Source organism: Temnothorax americanus, unplaced genomic scaffold (assembly GCF_048541705.1).
Source record: "Temnothorax americanus isolate GAGA-0224 unplaced genomic scaffold, ASM4854170v1 Scaffold3, whole genome shotgun sequence".
In the NCBI taxonomy this organism is placed as follows: domain Eukaryota; kingdom Metazoa; phylum Arthropoda; class Insecta; order Hymenoptera; family Formicidae; genus Temnothorax; species Temnothorax americanus.
The window spans coordinates 744,584-761,916 of record NW_027509442.1 but is presented as its reverse complement, the minus strand read 5'-3'; the positions used below and the strand labels follow the sequence as shown (position 1 = coordinate 761,916).

The window sequence follows — 17,333 nt, the reverse complement described above, 5'->3', positions numbered from 1 at the left end:
AACAAATGTTGAATTATCAGCAGAATATACAGTGTTTAGTTTCCTAATAAAAAGCAAAAACAAATACGTTTTATAATCATTGTAATTTTACGCAGAACTGCTATTTAAACAAATTACTATCTATTTGTTATATAATAGTCAGAAATACATAAATATTATATTAAAAATTAATTAAAAATATGCATTGTGGACGAAAATTATAAATTTAACTATCGAATGATTTTATTATCCTTCTTAATGGTGAAAAGGTAGGAAGATAAATACTTTCATTAAAACTAACCAAGTCGTATCAAATTACATATTACCCGTGATCATTTACAACAACGCGATTCGCAATCGCGACCATTTCGATGTTATCGCCGAAGAAGACAGACGCGTTCCATCTTGCTTAGACCTCACTTTGGAGGAACTTCCGCGCTCTCAATCGTCGTAACGAGAAAATGATACTGTTCATCGTTTCCGGATGCACAGGACGGCGTGTTCTTCGAATTGCTCCCGTACGTACGTGCGTCGTAGTATGCACAACTATATCGATCTTGTATAAATGTATAGCATCCGTATTTGAGTTTCCGCCTGAAGCTATGGATATACCGCAACCTGTACATCACTTAGCCTTACCTTGAAGAAGAAGAGGATGGCATGATAAGCGGTGTTCCACAGTGATAGCAATACACGCTAAGCAATATGTTCTTCAAAGAAAATATACCGATAGAAAAAAGTGAAAAATGTGATGGAGTAAAAAATAAATAGCAGTGAGAGACAAAAAACAAGTTCGTTATTATAGCTTCATGCAATGCGAATAGAATTTTTACATGAAAATTTAATGTGGCGTTGATGCTTCTTTTTTTTATTATCTAATGATTTTCTCCCTTTGCTCCTAATTTTTTTTTAATATGCCGCGTTAATTGTTTTATTAATTTTATTTTGACAATTGCAGGAGAGCTATATCTCGAATTAAAGGGATCAATGTGTCTCTAAATCGTTCTAGTTTAACCCCGTCACGCGCGAATTTCTGCCACTTCATCCGCAATTGATCGCCATACGCGAGAACGAAAAGAGAAAATAACGATGACGCACGAGTTCGCCCTCTCTTCTTCATTCTTCTCATTTCCCGTATGGCACGCCACGAAATATCGGGCCGAATCACGAGTAGTAACCATTCAAGGAGGTAAGCTTTATATACGATCAAACACGCGGTAGCAATTTATTCCCTTCTACCGTCGCCGTTCCCCACATCTTTTCGAATGGGACTTCTCTCCAAAAGCGAAAGCTCGTTCAGGCAAAACAACAAATCGCGTACAACGTAAATACGCGAAATGTATTAAATTCATCGTACGATATTTATACGAAGCGTTCGCATATAACTGGGATAAAAGTAGTATTTTCTTTGAGGAAAGAGAAAAAAGTATTGTGTTAAAAAAATACAATAGAATTATATATATAGATTTAACGAAAATTAAATAACGAGATTCATTTCCGTTTACGAGATATCCATTTCCGGGCCGTCACATTATCAATTCAAATAAAACGAAGTTCGATACTGATTCTTCATTGTCGGTAACAGTAATTCACTTGAGACAAGATAAAAGCGAGAATTCGGATAAGTACAACTATCGTTTATAGATCTGTAGAAATACATATATGTATATGCATTTGGAAAGAGTCAATGACTTACTCTTATAATATTGACTTCATATACGCATTTGTGAATTATGTATTAACATTTTACCATTAATATATTTCTTACTCTCTAAATCTGAATCAGTGAATAGTCAGAGAATAGTTAGAGAGTACTTTCAATATTTATAAATATCAATTTATTATCATTATGAATATGAAAAAAATAGATATTAAAATATAAATAAAATTAATTAAACAAATAATATATGTAATTATATATAGATTATTATATACATTATTATTTTGATTAATTGTATATTACAAAACAATGTACAACAATATAAAACAAATATATATATATATATATATATATATATATATATATATAACTTTAAGATCATATAAAATAAATAAATTCCAAAAAAAAAGAAATGTGAACAGTACACGGTGTTCCCAAAGAAAGAACTTGTTCAATGTGGTTTGATCGTTGACGAAGGTGTCGTCCTTATAAAGAGATGACATACTTGTTCATCAATTTTCACATATTACGTTTATTTTTAAATATATATAATATTGATATATATATATATATATATATATATATATCAATTTGTTATTAATATTAATAAACAGATATTAATATATTTATGTATTAATGAACTAAAATAATAATATATACAATTATATATTTAATATCACATGTTATCATTTTAAATTATTTTATATAATAAATAATGTATATAATACCAATAAAATAAAATAAATAAATTTAAGACTACATAAAATAAATAAATTAAAAAAAAAGATGCCAACAGTACGCGGTGTTCCCAAACGGTCACCCATTTAAGTACTAACCACGCTCAACGTTGCTTGACTTAAGTGATCGGACGAGAACTTGTAGAGTACCAACGTGATTTGACCGTTGACGAAAGTGTCCTTCTTATAAAGAGGTGACATACTTCTTTGTCTTCTTCATCAATCTTCATGTTACATTTAATATATTTTTCAAATAAATATATATGCATCTCTCAATATGCATTAATATTAATAAATAGATATTAACATATTTATATAATTAACTAGAAAACAATAGATAATATACATATATGTATAATGTATAATTATATAATTATATCACAGGTTATTGTTTTAATTAATTCTATATAATAAAAAATGTATATAATAACAATATATAATAAATAAATTTAAAAAATGTCAATAATGCACGGTGTTTTCAAATGGTCATCCATTTAAGCACTAATATTTAGCTTTAGTATTGTAAATTATTCTATAAAAGTATAAGCTATAAATGATAAATATAAAACAAAAACAAAAAATTAATTTATTCGCATCTGGTAAATCTAACAAATTATTAATTGCTAATTATATCATACAGTACTACTATGAGGAAGAAGCCGTCGGGATTTCACAATAATCAGCTCTTTCTGGTGTGTCCAGCTTATATGTTAAATCTAATGATTTATCCTACTATTTGAGTTAGGTTGGTTAGTAATACTTTGTTGAAATTTACGTTTAGGAACGTGATATACCTATTATTGAAACATTGTTTTTATCTTGTACATATGTATATCCATATCTATTGTATTATCCAAGCATAGAAGTGCCTCGGGAGGTATAAATCTTGATTTTAAAGTATTTTCGATATATATCTTTCGTCCGCGTATGGAATTGGAATTATCAGACTATTCTTTGAAATTTGGGAAACCTCAGCAAAATAGTTTCTTATAAGTTTGATCATGAAATTGTCGAATCTGGATCTACTGGCTAAATCGTATGTAGTTTTGTTCCTTAAAAATGTTTGGATATACATACAATATGTTCAACGTGATTTGACCGTTGACGAATATCTCTTCCTTGCAAAGAAATGACACATTTCTTCACCACAAATTTTCATTCTATAATTTATAAAAAATAGTATCTATATACACACACACACACACACACACACACACACACACACACACACACACACACACACACACACACACACACACACACACACACACACACACACACACACACACACACACACACACACACACACACACACACACACACACACACACACACACACACACACACACACACACACACACACACACACACACACACACACACACACACACACACATCACGCACAAGCAGTCGTGCGGCGTGCACGCGAATGATAGTGTAATGGAGAAAATGACCAGACGGTTCGTAACAGCTTGCCTAAATTCCATCTAAATTCAAAACAGAGCTGAAATTGCCACCAACAGACGGGCATGGGATCTGCGACGTTTGCGACGAGCAACGGTTCTAGCTGGCCACACACGTCGGGTCAAAGGCCAACAAGCAACGACGACCACCGCCACTGCCTTGCCGCTTTTTAAACGCCTCTCCTCTCTGTCGCGAGTAAGCCCAATAGGGCGCAATTCGCAATATGGTACCCGCATCACGTGGATGAGAAAAAGTAAAGTCGTATCTTTCTCTGATGTAGGAAAAAAAAGTGCCGGCGTACCGGTTTCGCCTGCTTATACGTGACTGACGTTTAATTAAATTCGCAAACTCGTATACGGAAGCGGATCGGAGCGGGATGTTAAATGCACATAATACAGAGCGCACAAAGAACCTGTGCTAAATATTTCAGGCGCACATTTAACGGCGAGGCCGGTGTTTGGAACATTATCTTACTAAGAGTATCGAATAACCGATATTTGCAATACGAGATAATGCTAATATTAGAATACAAGAGATGATACATAATAAATATCGACTTCTTCACAAAATTGAGTTTCAAAGATGCAAATAGACTTTGAGATAGTAGTTTTCATAGATCAGTAGATTATGGAATGAAAATTTAGTGAAGAATTATATATGTCTTCTTTTTACAAATGACATTTCTCAACGGTCAAACTGTACGTTAAACATACAGGTCCTCTACAAATATTATGATAACTTTATTATATTTATAAGAAATAAGAAATTATTCTCGTTTAAAAACAAAATTCTCGTCCGATCATTTAAGTACATACGTCAAGCAACGTTAAGCGCGGTTAGTAGTTTTTTTTTTAATTAATTTATTTATTTTATGTGCCTAAAAATTATTCATTTTATATCGCAGTTATACATTATCTATTACATATATATAAAAAATTAATTAAAATAATAACATAATATAATACATATGATTGTATTATATACATATAGATATTAGTTAATTACATAAATATACTAATATGTATTTATTAATATTAATAATAAATTAATATGTATATATTTTAAAAAATATATAATAAAATGTAATATATAAAAATTGATGAAGAAGTATGTCACCTCTTTCTAAGAAAGACACTTTCGTCAACGGTCAAATCACGTTGGTACTCTACAAGTTCTCGTCCGATCACTTAAGTCAAGCAACGTTGAGCGTGGTTAGTACTTAAATGGGTGACCGTTTGGGAACACCGCGTACTGTTGGCATCTTTTTTTTATTTACGCGGTCTTAAATTTACTTATTTTATATCGTTGTAGTACATTGTCTATTATATAAAATCAATTTAAATGATTATATTGTGTATAATATATATACTGATAAAAAAAACCAAAACATTATAATCACCTACCTAATACCGTGTTGAACTTCCATGTGCTGCCAAATCACTCTTATCCTATCAGAGAGAGGTATGGACGATCTACAAGACCGTGTGTATCGTTGACTTTTTTTTAAATATATTTTAAATGGCCTTAAATTTATTTATTTCACATTGTTGTTAAGAATTGTCTATTTATTTTTGTCTTCAGCAAATATTAATTGTTGTAAAAAAAATCCATGTTATTTTAAAAACCTAAAAATGAAAAAGAATCGGTTATTAAACTAATCAAATTAAGACGAGGTTATATATATAAAGAGTGTAACTTTTATTTGGAGAAAGAGTAGTTTCACATAGAGAAATTGTAATTTGTAAGATTTTATCCGCTTTTCACACATCTTTCTCTCTTTATTCACGCATTATCTACTTATACCTAACGTAGCTGATTCAATGCACTATAATTTATTTTTGGAATACTTTTCGAGTATATGTTACATTTGCGCACATGCGAGTTACATTCACTGTTGTCACTATAAACCTTGAAGAAATTATGATAAATTCGTTATGAATATGTATAATGGCTTACCTTAATCTGGTATGTAAAAAATCAAAAAGTTGAAACTCTAGTATAAATATACCATGATAAATATATATCGTATCCTAACTATCATATAATATATTCATCATCGATAAAATGAATATATCATACCAAAGATACATTTGTATAATATTTAAAAATCATTATCACGTGGCAATTATATACAGAATACTCGCTGCATCGATCACCGCAATTCGCGAACTACTCTCCTAAGGTGTTGACAAGTAGCCATTATATTTTACCGCGAAGAAATAGACAATAATTAAATTTGATAAGTAAAATAAAGTGGAAATCGAAAGCACAATAAAAAAAAGATAGAACTATCAGTATTCAGTAAATTAAGTTGCCTGGTAGTAAAACCTATTAATATTGATTGGTCGAGTAATACGATACGATGTCGACCTACATAATAATGTAGGTCAGCATCGTATCGCATCACGCGCCAATGAGTTTATTCCAAAAGCAGCTGTGATTAGAAAAAATAATACAAAGTTCCAAAATTATGATTAATTTGTTAAATGCAAAAACTGCGACATAAATATTTTTAAGTTTGTCAAGTTTAAATATCAAAATTATTGCCAGGTAAAAATTTTTGTTTATATTTTTCTACCGAATAAGGATAATCGTCGTGATATATGTATAAATGAACATTATACCTATATACCATTATATTTATGCGATCCAACTAAATAATGACACATCTGTGTATGAGATAAAGCTTCAAAAATTAAAATATAGATTAATTTGCTAACAGTGTCAATAGTGATAAATAGACATCGGATTTTCTGTATGCAATAGATTGCTGGGAAAGAGCAACCAACTAAATTTAAGTTACTTCTAATATCCAACATATTTATACTACAACATATATTACAGTCACTGAAATATATACACACTGGAACGCGCAATGCCTATACTACAGCTAAGCGGAAAACGAGAGAAGGATAGACTCTTATTTAACGCTTCAAGGGGGCCACCTGTCTTTTTCTAACTTTGTACGCATGCTAGTGTACCATAAGTGGCCTCTCTGACAGCACCTATCCTTTCCTCGCGTTTCGACTGCCAGTGCGCGTCCTAGTATGTATATATTTCAATGGTTACAGTATAAATATGTTGGATATTATAAATAACCTAAATATTAATTGCTCTTTTCCAATAATCTGCATAAAAAATCTGATGTCTAGCGATAAATTATTTGCCAGTGAAATTGACTAACATCTTCAATATACCCACAATTGTGTCGCAAAATATTTGCAAAATGATTATACCATTTCAGCAAACTAAAAATTTCTTTCTTTACTGTGCATATGTATATCTGTGGTCACTTATAGAAATCTAACATACATTGTATTACTGCGGCGAGGCATAGAGTAACGTACCCAAATGTCTGCGCTTTCCCCGATAGTAAAATAAATTCGAAACGCGAATTCGAAACAAAACCCAGCGGTTGGAGTTCAAATATAATATTCAATCAGACTTCATCGCAAAGTAGAGAGATTAAAACAATATTTGAAATAAATCTTAATGCTAATCTTTTATCTGTACAGTATGCTGTAGATGTTCGTTACTCACAAATTTATCCGAAGTAAAAGTTACAACACATTATGTCTGTTCTTATATCGAGACACATATATCTAAATAAGACTTATGATAATATTCGCCATTCAATATTTATCGATGAGTTCACTAATTATAAAAATTAACAACACATTAAAAGTTTACAATAGTACAGCAGTACTCCACTGCGACAATCGAGTTGCGATACATACAATTCTTGGTTGTACTTTAATAAGATTCTGCTATTATTTCAAATATTGACATAATCGAAATAATTTGATTAAATATTTAAATTATGTTATAATTGTTAGCTTCAAAAAGCATCACAATACTTCTTAGTTATCATCGGCATCATCATCATCGTCGGATATATATTTTTTAGTAACTCTCTTTCTACGGCCACCTCTTCCCTCACCCTTTCTTCCTTTTAGTTTAATTTTCATTCTTACACTAGAATCCGCGTCTGAACCATCTTCACCATCTGTGTAATAAAAAAATAAATAAAAAAGAAGCATTAACAAAAGAAAATTTCCATCTTATTTAAATTTTAACGTTTGCTAAATAATTACATGATAAGATAACAGAATATATTCATACCTTTATCATCGCCATCGGAATTATTACCTTCCTCTTCGAGACGCTGACGCGCATTTGTAAAGACGGATTGCAACACTATCGAGTCTTCGTGAATTAGAGATGCTTCTTCGTTATAAATTTGAGCGTTTTTACAAAGTTGCATAAAATCTTTCTCAAGCTCGTCTAAATCAGCATACTGGGAAAAATAAAATTATTAGATTATAGGCGTACATTTATACAAAAAATGTAAAAAAAATGATACAATAAACAAATACTTACTTTGCCCTCCTCGATCTTCTGCAATAGCTTATTAATAGTCAAAGGTTTTTTAATGATTTCATAATAGTCCGGTAATTCTCTTCTTGAAGGTAATTTCATAAAAGGTTCACTCAACAATCGGCCATCAGTATTATCGGTATAATTAACAACTAATGTAATTAGTTTCTTCATAGCCCGTTTCATTTTAGGATCGACCAGGGACCCGGCACCTCTTCGTTTCTTCGGCATAGGCTCATCGTCCTCCTCACCTTTCTTCTTTCGTTTCCGCGTCTTTTTCTTTTTCTTATCGTCTTCTTCCTCCTCTTCATATTCGGCACCATCATCGTCAATTGCCTTCAACCATTCTTTCTCGGTTAAACTGTCTGTATAATCAACTTCTTTACGTTGCCTTGAACCTCTTCCAAGGAATCTGTCTTCGTCCTCTTCGTAGGTCCATCTTTCCACTTCGTCGTCGTCCTTTACCAACCAATCGGGCAACTCAGCTTCCTCTAGCAGCCGCGATTTGCGATTTGGACCCAACTTGGCCTCCTCACGTCGCCGTTCCAAATCTAATTTCTGGAATATTTCGAATTCACCTTCTGTCCTAGCAATCATTTGATTTACAGTCTCGTCGTCGGGCACTTCGTTTTCTTCCTCATCGTCAGCATCGTCTTGATGTAAGATACTCTGAAGGAACTGCTGTCGCTCAGAGCCAGTGGATTTCTGATCGAACATACCAGCTTGAATAACTTTCTCGTCCATATTTAATTTATACCTTGCTGCTGCTAATATTCGCTCTTCGACGGAATTGACAGTCATTAATCGAAGTACGCGCACTTCATTCTTCTGTCCAATTCTATGTGCTCTGTCTTGAGCTTGCAGATCCTGCAAATACATATATCATGACCAAGTGCAATACTGCGATAATTTTTATGTTCTATATGTTAATATTTATGTACCTGATGAGGATTCCAGTCAGAGTCAAAGATGATAACTGTATCAGCAGCTTGAAGATTTAAACCAAGACCACCAGCACGTGTGGATAGCAAGAAAAGGAAATATTCTGAACCGGGATCGTTAAATTTCTTTAACAGATCTCCTCTATCTTCCGCTTTTGTTGTCCCGTCCAATCGTAAATACATAAATCCTCGCCAACTTAAATAATCTTCCATAATTGTCATTAATTGAGTCATTTGACAAAACAATAATACTCTATGATTCGTAGCCTTCAATTTAGGAAGAATACGATCCAGAAGCTCGAATTTTCCAGACGCGCGATATAAATCGGGCCTAATGACAAAGAAAAATTGAATAAATATTTGATATTTTATGTATAAAACGCTCGAAAATTGTTGAGATACATACCCAGTAATAACACCAGAACCTTGCGTGCCTACATGTTCGCAGTATTTCTCTTCTATAGCTTGGAACATAAATGGATGATTGCATAGTTTTCTCAGTTGTACGATTGTATTCATAAGAGCTTTGGCACCACCTTTTCCTTGCTTTCCCTTTTCCGATCCATCGGTTAGTAGTACACCTTTACTTTGCATATGCCTGACAGAAAATGTTTATTTATATATTATACTTACACAAATTAGTTTCACAAAGAAATTAATAGACAATATTTACGTACTTATAAAGAACTTTTTGTAGGCCGGACATATCGCATTTGATAATGTATTCCACTTTGTCAGGTAGTTGCGATTCTACTTCTTTCTTCAAACGTCTCAATAGGAAAGGCCGCAATACTTTGTGCAAACGACGAATAATCAAAATAGTTTCTTCTTCATTTAGCTCCACCTATGCAAGATATCGATAATGTTAAATAGAGCTGCATTAAAATATGCTTTATGCCAAATACTTGCCTTCTCGCCAGTAGTCGCAAAAGGAGCGTTAAACCACTGTTCAAATGTACTGCAGGATTTAAAGATTGAAGGCAACAAGAAATTCAGAAGAGCCCACAGTTCTGGCAATTTATTTTGCAATGGTGTACCGGTTAACAGTAGTCGATGAGGAGCCAAATAATGTGTATTCAGCACTTGGGTAAGTTTGCAATGGTGATTTTTCATCCTGTGTCCTTCATCAATGATCATATATTTCCACTGCAGTTTGGCTAACACACCCTTGTCTTTTATGACATATTCGTAAGTCGTTAAAAGAACATTGAATTTTGTAGCTCGCATCTGAGATTGTATCGCTCTTCTGCCAGCTGGAGAACCTTTGTACGACACTACAACAACACTTGGTGCCCATTTTTCAAATTCAAGAACCCAGTTTGATAATGTTCTAGAAGCACACATATTATAAAATTAGTATTTAAAGAAATGCAGTGTCACGCTTTTAAAAGAAGGGAAAGGAACATACGATAATGGAACAATGATGAGAAATGGACCGTTAACTTTTTTCTTTTCCATGAGATATGTTACTAGAGCAATGGTCTGAATTGTTTTACCGAGACCCATTTCGTCCGCCAAAATGCCATTCAGATTGTTGTTAAACAATGATACTAACCATTCCAGACCCTAAAACCATTCATTAAGCTCTTTCATTCATAGAGAAATAATTTACTTAAAATATATTGTAAAACAATTTAAAATATATTACAAAACTAAAATTACTAAATTACTACACTAAAATAAATACACCACCTTAATTTGATATTCTTTCAAATGTCCATTCACCATGATGCTTGCTTGTTCAGTAACAACCTCATGAACTGTATGAGCAATACTATAGTATGTTTGTTCTTCTGTTTTATATTCGTCATCTTCCACTTTTGCTTTATGTATCGTTTTCTTTACTTTTTCTTCTTCAGAATCACCCATTGTTTTATCCTTGCCTAAAGTATTTTGAAAATTAAATCTGTATAAAAAATCTATACACACAAATCCAAGAATTAAGTGCTTATTATCAGATTTATTCTCATTCTCACTTTCTCCGTTCTCCTCTTCATCATAGTCATCATCATCTTCGCTATCCGATTCAATTGGCTCCCATCCAGGATGAGCTTCTAAAAATGCTGACAATTGACTCATTAATGGTGCTTCGTCGCCAGTTAATGTGCGACCAGTGGATGTTTCTATTACACCAACACGAGTATCATCATTGGATCCACCATCTTCAGCATTCTCACTATCTTGTAATTTCTTCTTTTTCTGTATAATCATAAGACTCTATCAATATTATAGGTAATTCCTTATGAGAGAATAGTCAATTTTTAACTTTACATTACCTTCTTACGCTTTTGTTCTTCGACTTGCTTTCTCTTTTGTTCTATTTTGTGTTGTTTGACCATTTCCGTAAGATTACTGATATACTCATCGGTTTGGGACAGCAAGAATGCTAAACGCTTATCCTTCTTTTGATCGATTAATTTTCTGTATCCTTCTTCATCTTCCGCCATAAGACGACGCATACGCTCTTTCTCAATGCGTTCTTGCTCTTTCTTCTGTTCACGTTCAGCATTTGCGTGATAGTTAAGCACTGCTTTATTAAGTCTAGCCAATTTCGCGACATTATTGCGATGAAATTCTTTGAAGTCTTTGCCATGTTGTAGTACGGAACTAAGAAATTCCTGCAAACATAAATGTCATGCTTGTATTCGTTTATTCACAGCGATAACCTTGCCGATATCATGTTGTCAATAATCAAATTTTACAATTTAAGTACATCAGATAAACTTACTTGATGTTTCTGTCTTCGTTTACGTTCTGCTTCTAATTTCTGTTGCTTTTCTAATTTTTCAGTAGCTCTAGCTTCGCGCAATCCTTGCCGTTTCGTACGTTTATAAGCTTTCACATTTACGGCAGTTTCTAAAGTGGTATCTTTCCGAGTACATGCTATAATCTGTAAAGAAAATTAGAAGAGTTAAAAAGAATAAATAAGAATTCCTTAACTGTTATGTAATATGATATGTGCGTAAATTAATTGCAGTACCTCTGATCTTAATTGTCTCTGGAAGTTTAATACTCTTAGCATGCGCAATTCGATCTGAGCTTGTATACGAAGATCTTCTGGCATGTTTGTTGGTAGATTGCTAAGTTGCTCCATTCTAAGCGATATACGGGCTGCAACTCTGTTAGCAAGCATTAAATTTTTTACATTTTAGTAACGAAAATACAACTTTTATCACGCATCATATCGTGTTTCTCCAAAAATCTGTCTCTACCTATTTTCTCGTTCTTGCAATATTAACAACGGATCTAATCCAACGGGTTTTGCTACACTTGTCACCCTGTTTGCCTTAGTGCCAGACTGAGGTTGCTGTTGTTGTTGCTGCGGCGTTTGACAGCTCGGTCTAGGAGCACCTGTGGGACCAATAACATTCGGACCTGGTATTTGTGGCCCAGTTGTTGAAACAGGGCCCTGAGACGGATCTATGGAGCGTTGACTCATCCCCGGAGGAGGAGGCGCGCCACCTAATCAAATCCGTCTTAAATCAGGATCATTCTACCCTACTTTTGTAAATACCACATTCATACATTCATCTCGTTTCACTCATTACATAGTCTATAAATATCATAATCTATCAGTAAACATAATTTCTGTAATTACACGATCTAATATATAAAGTTACTAAGCGGAAATTAAAGTTAATGAGGTAAGTATTTAACGCAATGCATATATTTAAAAAGATAAAAGCATTTGAAATAAAATATTGTATAGCAGTAGCATATACAAATTTCTAATATGTTATGTAAATAAAACATATAAACAAGAAATAATTCATATTAATATTTGTGTACACTTATATTATTAAAGCAATAAAAATAAAAGCAAATAGATGTAAAATAGAAACAAATAAATGGACTAGAAAAGCTATACTTGAAATAAGCAAAACAAATCATGTGGCAGAAAGCGATACAAAAGATAGAGTAGTCACCCAGAACGTATAAGCTTACATATTAAGAACTCACCTTGAGCAGCTAGCGCAACTTGTTGAGGTACAGGCTGATTTCTTGCTAGTAATCTGTACGCCATTATCTGAGCTCTGTAAAAAAATGTGAAAAAAAATTGAAAACATAAAATTAGAAGATTGTAGAGAAAATATTTTTACATTAATTTTATTACTTTTTAAATTAAAATGTGTTAAAAACATATTTACATAAAATAACTTAATCTAATTATTGTTTCTGAAAATTAAAATAATGATTTAATAATATTCATATAAAGCATTTTTTCACACTCTTTCATTTGCATTCGATTTATATTAATTTCATATTTTTTAAACTTAATCTTTTTGCATAATTTTTCACGTCTTTATATCAGATAATTTATATGACATGATATACAATCATTAAGTAATAATACAATAATTTACATACCGTAATTGTTGCAATTGTTGTGTATTGAAGGCTTGCTTGTCTCCCATGCCACTGCCTTGACGAGCTCTTAAGGCTAACAATTGAGAATATCGCGGATCTTCTTGCAACCCCTTTTCTTCCATGGAATCAATCGCCTTTTGAAGCGCATTCAAATTCTCTTGTCCTGATCCTGGTGGTCCAGTAAGTCCGGTAGGTCCAGTTTGACTCATTTGATTCACTGGAGCACCCGATCCTAATGGTGCTGTGCTACCGGGAATTTGGCCTTGATTTTGACTGCCAGGACCTATTTGAGTGGTAGGAGGTTGAACATTCGGTCCATTAGGTCCCATTTGCCCACTTGCGTTCGTATGACTAATTTGATTAGTTGGACCACATGGTCCCATTTGACTATTCGGCCCACCAGGTCCCATTTGATTGCTCGGAGCATTCGGACCCATTTGACCACCTGGGCCTCCTTGCATCATCTGTCCTGGACCACTAGATGGAATTTGTCCCCCTGGTCCCATTTGACCAGTGGAACCACTGCCTGGCCCCATCTGTCCACCAGGTCCGCTTCCAGGTCCCATTTGGCCTCCGGGTCCACTACCACCATGTCCCATTTGTCCACTGCCTGGTCCCATCTGTCCAGATACACCTCCAGGCACCATTTGACCGCCAGGACCACTGCCGGCATTCATTTGTACTCCAGGACCGTTCCCTGGGCCCATTTGTCCTCCAGAGCCACCTCCAGAACCTACTGCACTCATTTGCCCTCCGGGACCGCTGCTAGAAGTCATTTGTCCACCAGGCCCACTGGCTACACCTATTCCAGTGGGTCCATTAGGCCCTATAGAAACAGGTCCACTACTTGTTGTCATTGGTACGTTTCCTGGGCCACTTCCAGGACCCATTTGCCCAAGACTGTTGGGTCCTAATTGGCCTACGGGACCGCTTCCCGGTCCCATTTGTCCGCCTGGACCGGCAGGTCCCATTTGACTGCCTGGAGCGTTTGGTCCCATTTGGTTACCCGCCCCTGCAGGTCCCATCTGATTACCAGGTCCGCCGGGACCCATTTGTCCGCCCGGTGCATTCATACTCATTTGTCCAGGTGGACCACCCATGCCCATCTGTGTAGGTCCATTTGGACCCATCTGTGATGGCCCATTATGACCCATTTGCCCAGGTCCATTCGGTCCAATTTGTCCTGTTGGTCCAACGGGACCCATCGGCCCACTAGGCCCCATTTGCGTTTGACTGTTCACCATCATCTGATTTGGGCCACTCGGACCCATTTGATTCGGACCTCCTGGACCCATATTATGCACCGTGGGACCACTTGCGGGTATTTGACCGGGAGCGCCAGGACCCATATGACTTCCCGGACCACTTGCATTCATATGTGTAGATACTGGCGGACCACTTGCATTCATATGACTTGGAATCGGCGGGCCGCTGTTCATATGACCACCTGATCCAGGAGGTCCACTAGTGTTCATGTGACCTGGTCCAGGAGGACCACTCGCGTTCATATGTCCTGATCCAGGTGGTCCGCTGGCGTTCATGTGTCCTGATACTGGAGGTCCTGTGTTACCCATGTGTCCTGGACCGGGAGGACCACCAGCAGTTATGTGGCCTGATCCTGGTGGACCGCTTGCGTTCATGTGACTTGGAAGTCCACCCATATGCCCGGGGCCAGGTCCACCAGACACCATTTGAGAATTTTGAGGACCTCCTGTACCCATCTGAGATCCTGGAACAGGCCCGCTAGTTGGACCCATTTGCCCTGGGCCACCCTGGCCCATATGAGGTCCACCAGGAGGACCTCCACCTTGCACCATATGAGACGGAGCCATTTGTCCGGGACCTCCTGGACCCATTTGGCCAGGTACTCCAGGACCCATTTGTCCCGGGCCTCCTGGTCCCATCTGTCCAGGCCCTCCAGGGCCCATTTGGCCAGGTCCTCCGGGACCCATTTGTCCTGGGCCTCCCGGTCCCATCTGTCCGGGTCCGTTAGAACCCATCTGATTGGGACCACTTTGCATCATGTGAGATCCACTTTGTGGTCCATTCGGACCCATTTGTCCGGGTACCATTGGTCCTCCGGGACCTTGGGAGGTAGGTACCTGTCCGACTGGGCCGCCGGGACCTTGATTCTGTAAAAAACAAAATCTCATATAAATTATGTGATACAATTTATAATCAACAATACTTTCGGAAAAACTAAATGTAAATTTTAAATAATTTATTTAATACAATTTTCTTTTTATATATATATAATGCGATATATAATGTTTTAATTATATACAGTATATTGCTTACACTTAGAAGTATATGTGGTAGCAAAATATTTCTAAGAAAATAAAAAAAATGAAAAAGCTAAATATATATTAGATTGCGTGTGATAGTAGTAATACTCCCAATGTTTGCAAAATTTACAAAGATAAAGCTTACACAAAGCAAGTTTTACCCGCAAAAATTGACGTTGCATTGTTCATCATGCGCGTTATATGCCACAATAATTAACATATTCGCAATATAGTCAGCAATTCAATCAACGGTGCTAATGGCCGGTCAATTTCAGTGCGCTGATAAGAGTCGCAAGTGGACGCGACAGGGTCCAGTATAAGAGAAATGCAAGTAGTCATTTAAGGCCTGACATGTTCATACGTGGCGCACGTAAATAAAGATATATCTATATATTTAAGCTACTGATATTGGCGCATACAAATTAAACTCTCACGCTTCGCTCACACCACCGAAAAATCTCACATGTATATACAGATATATAGACACTATAATATGTATGCTATTAGATCTTTATAAGTGTCACATACATTAGCTGTCCGTTATACGTCCACCGTTATCAGAAATTGTGTACTTTACGTATTAATTTTTTCAAAACTAAACGATCAAAGGTCTTGTATTTTTGTAAGAATATTCTTACAAATCTCTTTTATCGTCTTCTTGTTCTTCATTAAAACCGCAAAAATAGTTTGATTGCTACAATTAGCAATAATTAATAACTCATCAACTATTGCGAAAATTGCAAAATGATACATGACCTTTCGACTCAGTTTGGTCTTCTCTATCTGGATACGAGCAAAGTACCAAACATTTAGGGACATATATATATATTATTTTAAAAAACACATATCGTTCATAAAAGATCGATAAAAAAGTTTGTAATAATTTATAAAAACTATTAATATGTTATACATTTGAAAAGTAATAAACCAGAATTCAGATCCAGTAGAATTAATAAATAGAGATTCTTTTATGGTTCAATTATGTCTATTATTATTTTCTGTATTTGTGTATGATTGGAAAAGAAGGGCACGAAGTATTCTTTTTAACGCAACTTTACTGATTAAAATCAAGAGACACGGTAGTGTTTCGTGCCAAGTACACGCGCAGTGCGAAACCGCCCCGTACATCGTTATTCATTATTTACAAGATGCATGCGATAAAACATTATCAGATACCAGGCAATTTCTGTACGTACATACATCCCACAAGTTGTCAGACAAATTGTAATTAATGAATTATCTGTTTAGAAAACAGTCGATATCATTACCTCATCTACTATTTTTGCAGAATGTAAAGATAAAAGGCACATGACAAAAGACAAGATTATTTTCAGGTGATTTGTGATGCTTTCCAAGCATTTAAACATATTGAAATAAAAAGTAATTGGGATTTAGTGACGCAGTATGAAAAAGTCAAAGCGATTTTAATAGACAATTTAACGGGAAAGTTTCCTATACATAAATCATCACATTTTTATGTTTAAATTGAGTAAATTAATACATGTGCGTATATATATATATG

At 35.0% G+C, this 17,333-nt stretch overlaps 1 protein-coding gene and 2 pseudogenes across 3 annotated transcripts in view; 1 reads left to right on the top strand and 2 right to left on the bottom strand.

The window, feature by feature from the left end:
* Window positions 1-2,426: 2,426 nt before the first annotated feature.
* LOC143900697 (5S ribosomal RNA) lies at window positions 2,427-2,547 on the bottom strand (annotated as a pseudogene).
* Window positions 2,548-4,979: 2,432 nt separating this feature from the next.
* Window positions 4,980-5,100, top strand: LOC143900696 (5S ribosomal RNA; annotated as a pseudogene).
* A 414-nt stretch (window positions 5,101-5,514) lies between these two features.
* The window catches only part of Brm (ATP-dependent helicase brm), a 35,653-nt gene continuing 23,834 nt past the window's right edge, over window positions 5,515-17,333 (bottom strand). For 2 of the 3 annotated variants that reach the window (XM_077411702.1, XM_077411703.1), the window contains 16 exons: window positions 13,527-15,658; window positions 13,119-13,192; window positions 12,371-12,620; window positions 12,139-12,277; window positions 11,887-12,048; window positions 11,435-11,776; window positions 11,135-11,357; window positions 10,851-11,041; window positions 10,567-10,724; window positions 10,068-10,488; window positions 9,836-10,002; window positions 9,565-9,756; window positions 9,159-9,489; window positions 8,221-9,084; window positions 7,963-8,137; window positions 5,515-7,846 (listed from right to left, as the gene is read on the bottom strand). In XM_077411702.1, coding sequence (XP_077267828.1) covers window positions 7,701-7,846; window positions 7,963-8,137; window positions 8,221-9,084; window positions 9,159-9,489; window positions 9,565-9,756; window positions 9,836-10,002; window positions 10,068-10,488; window positions 10,567-10,724; window positions 10,851-11,041; window positions 11,135-11,357; window positions 11,435-11,776; window positions 11,887-12,048; window positions 12,139-12,277; window positions 12,371-12,620; window positions 13,119-13,192; window positions 13,527-15,658 — 5,967 coding nt within the window. In that variant the 3' untranslated portion in view covers window positions 5,515-7,700. The remainder of the gene's footprint in view (window positions 7,847-7,962; window positions 8,138-8,220; window positions 9,085-9,158; window positions 9,490-9,564; window positions 9,757-9,835; window positions 10,003-10,067; window positions 10,489-10,566; window positions 10,725-10,850; window positions 11,042-11,134; window positions 11,358-11,434; window positions 11,777-11,886; window positions 12,049-12,138; window positions 12,278-12,370; window positions 12,621-13,118; window positions 13,193-13,526; window positions 15,659-17,333) is intronic. The other variant, XM_077411704.1, reaches the window with a different exon arrangement.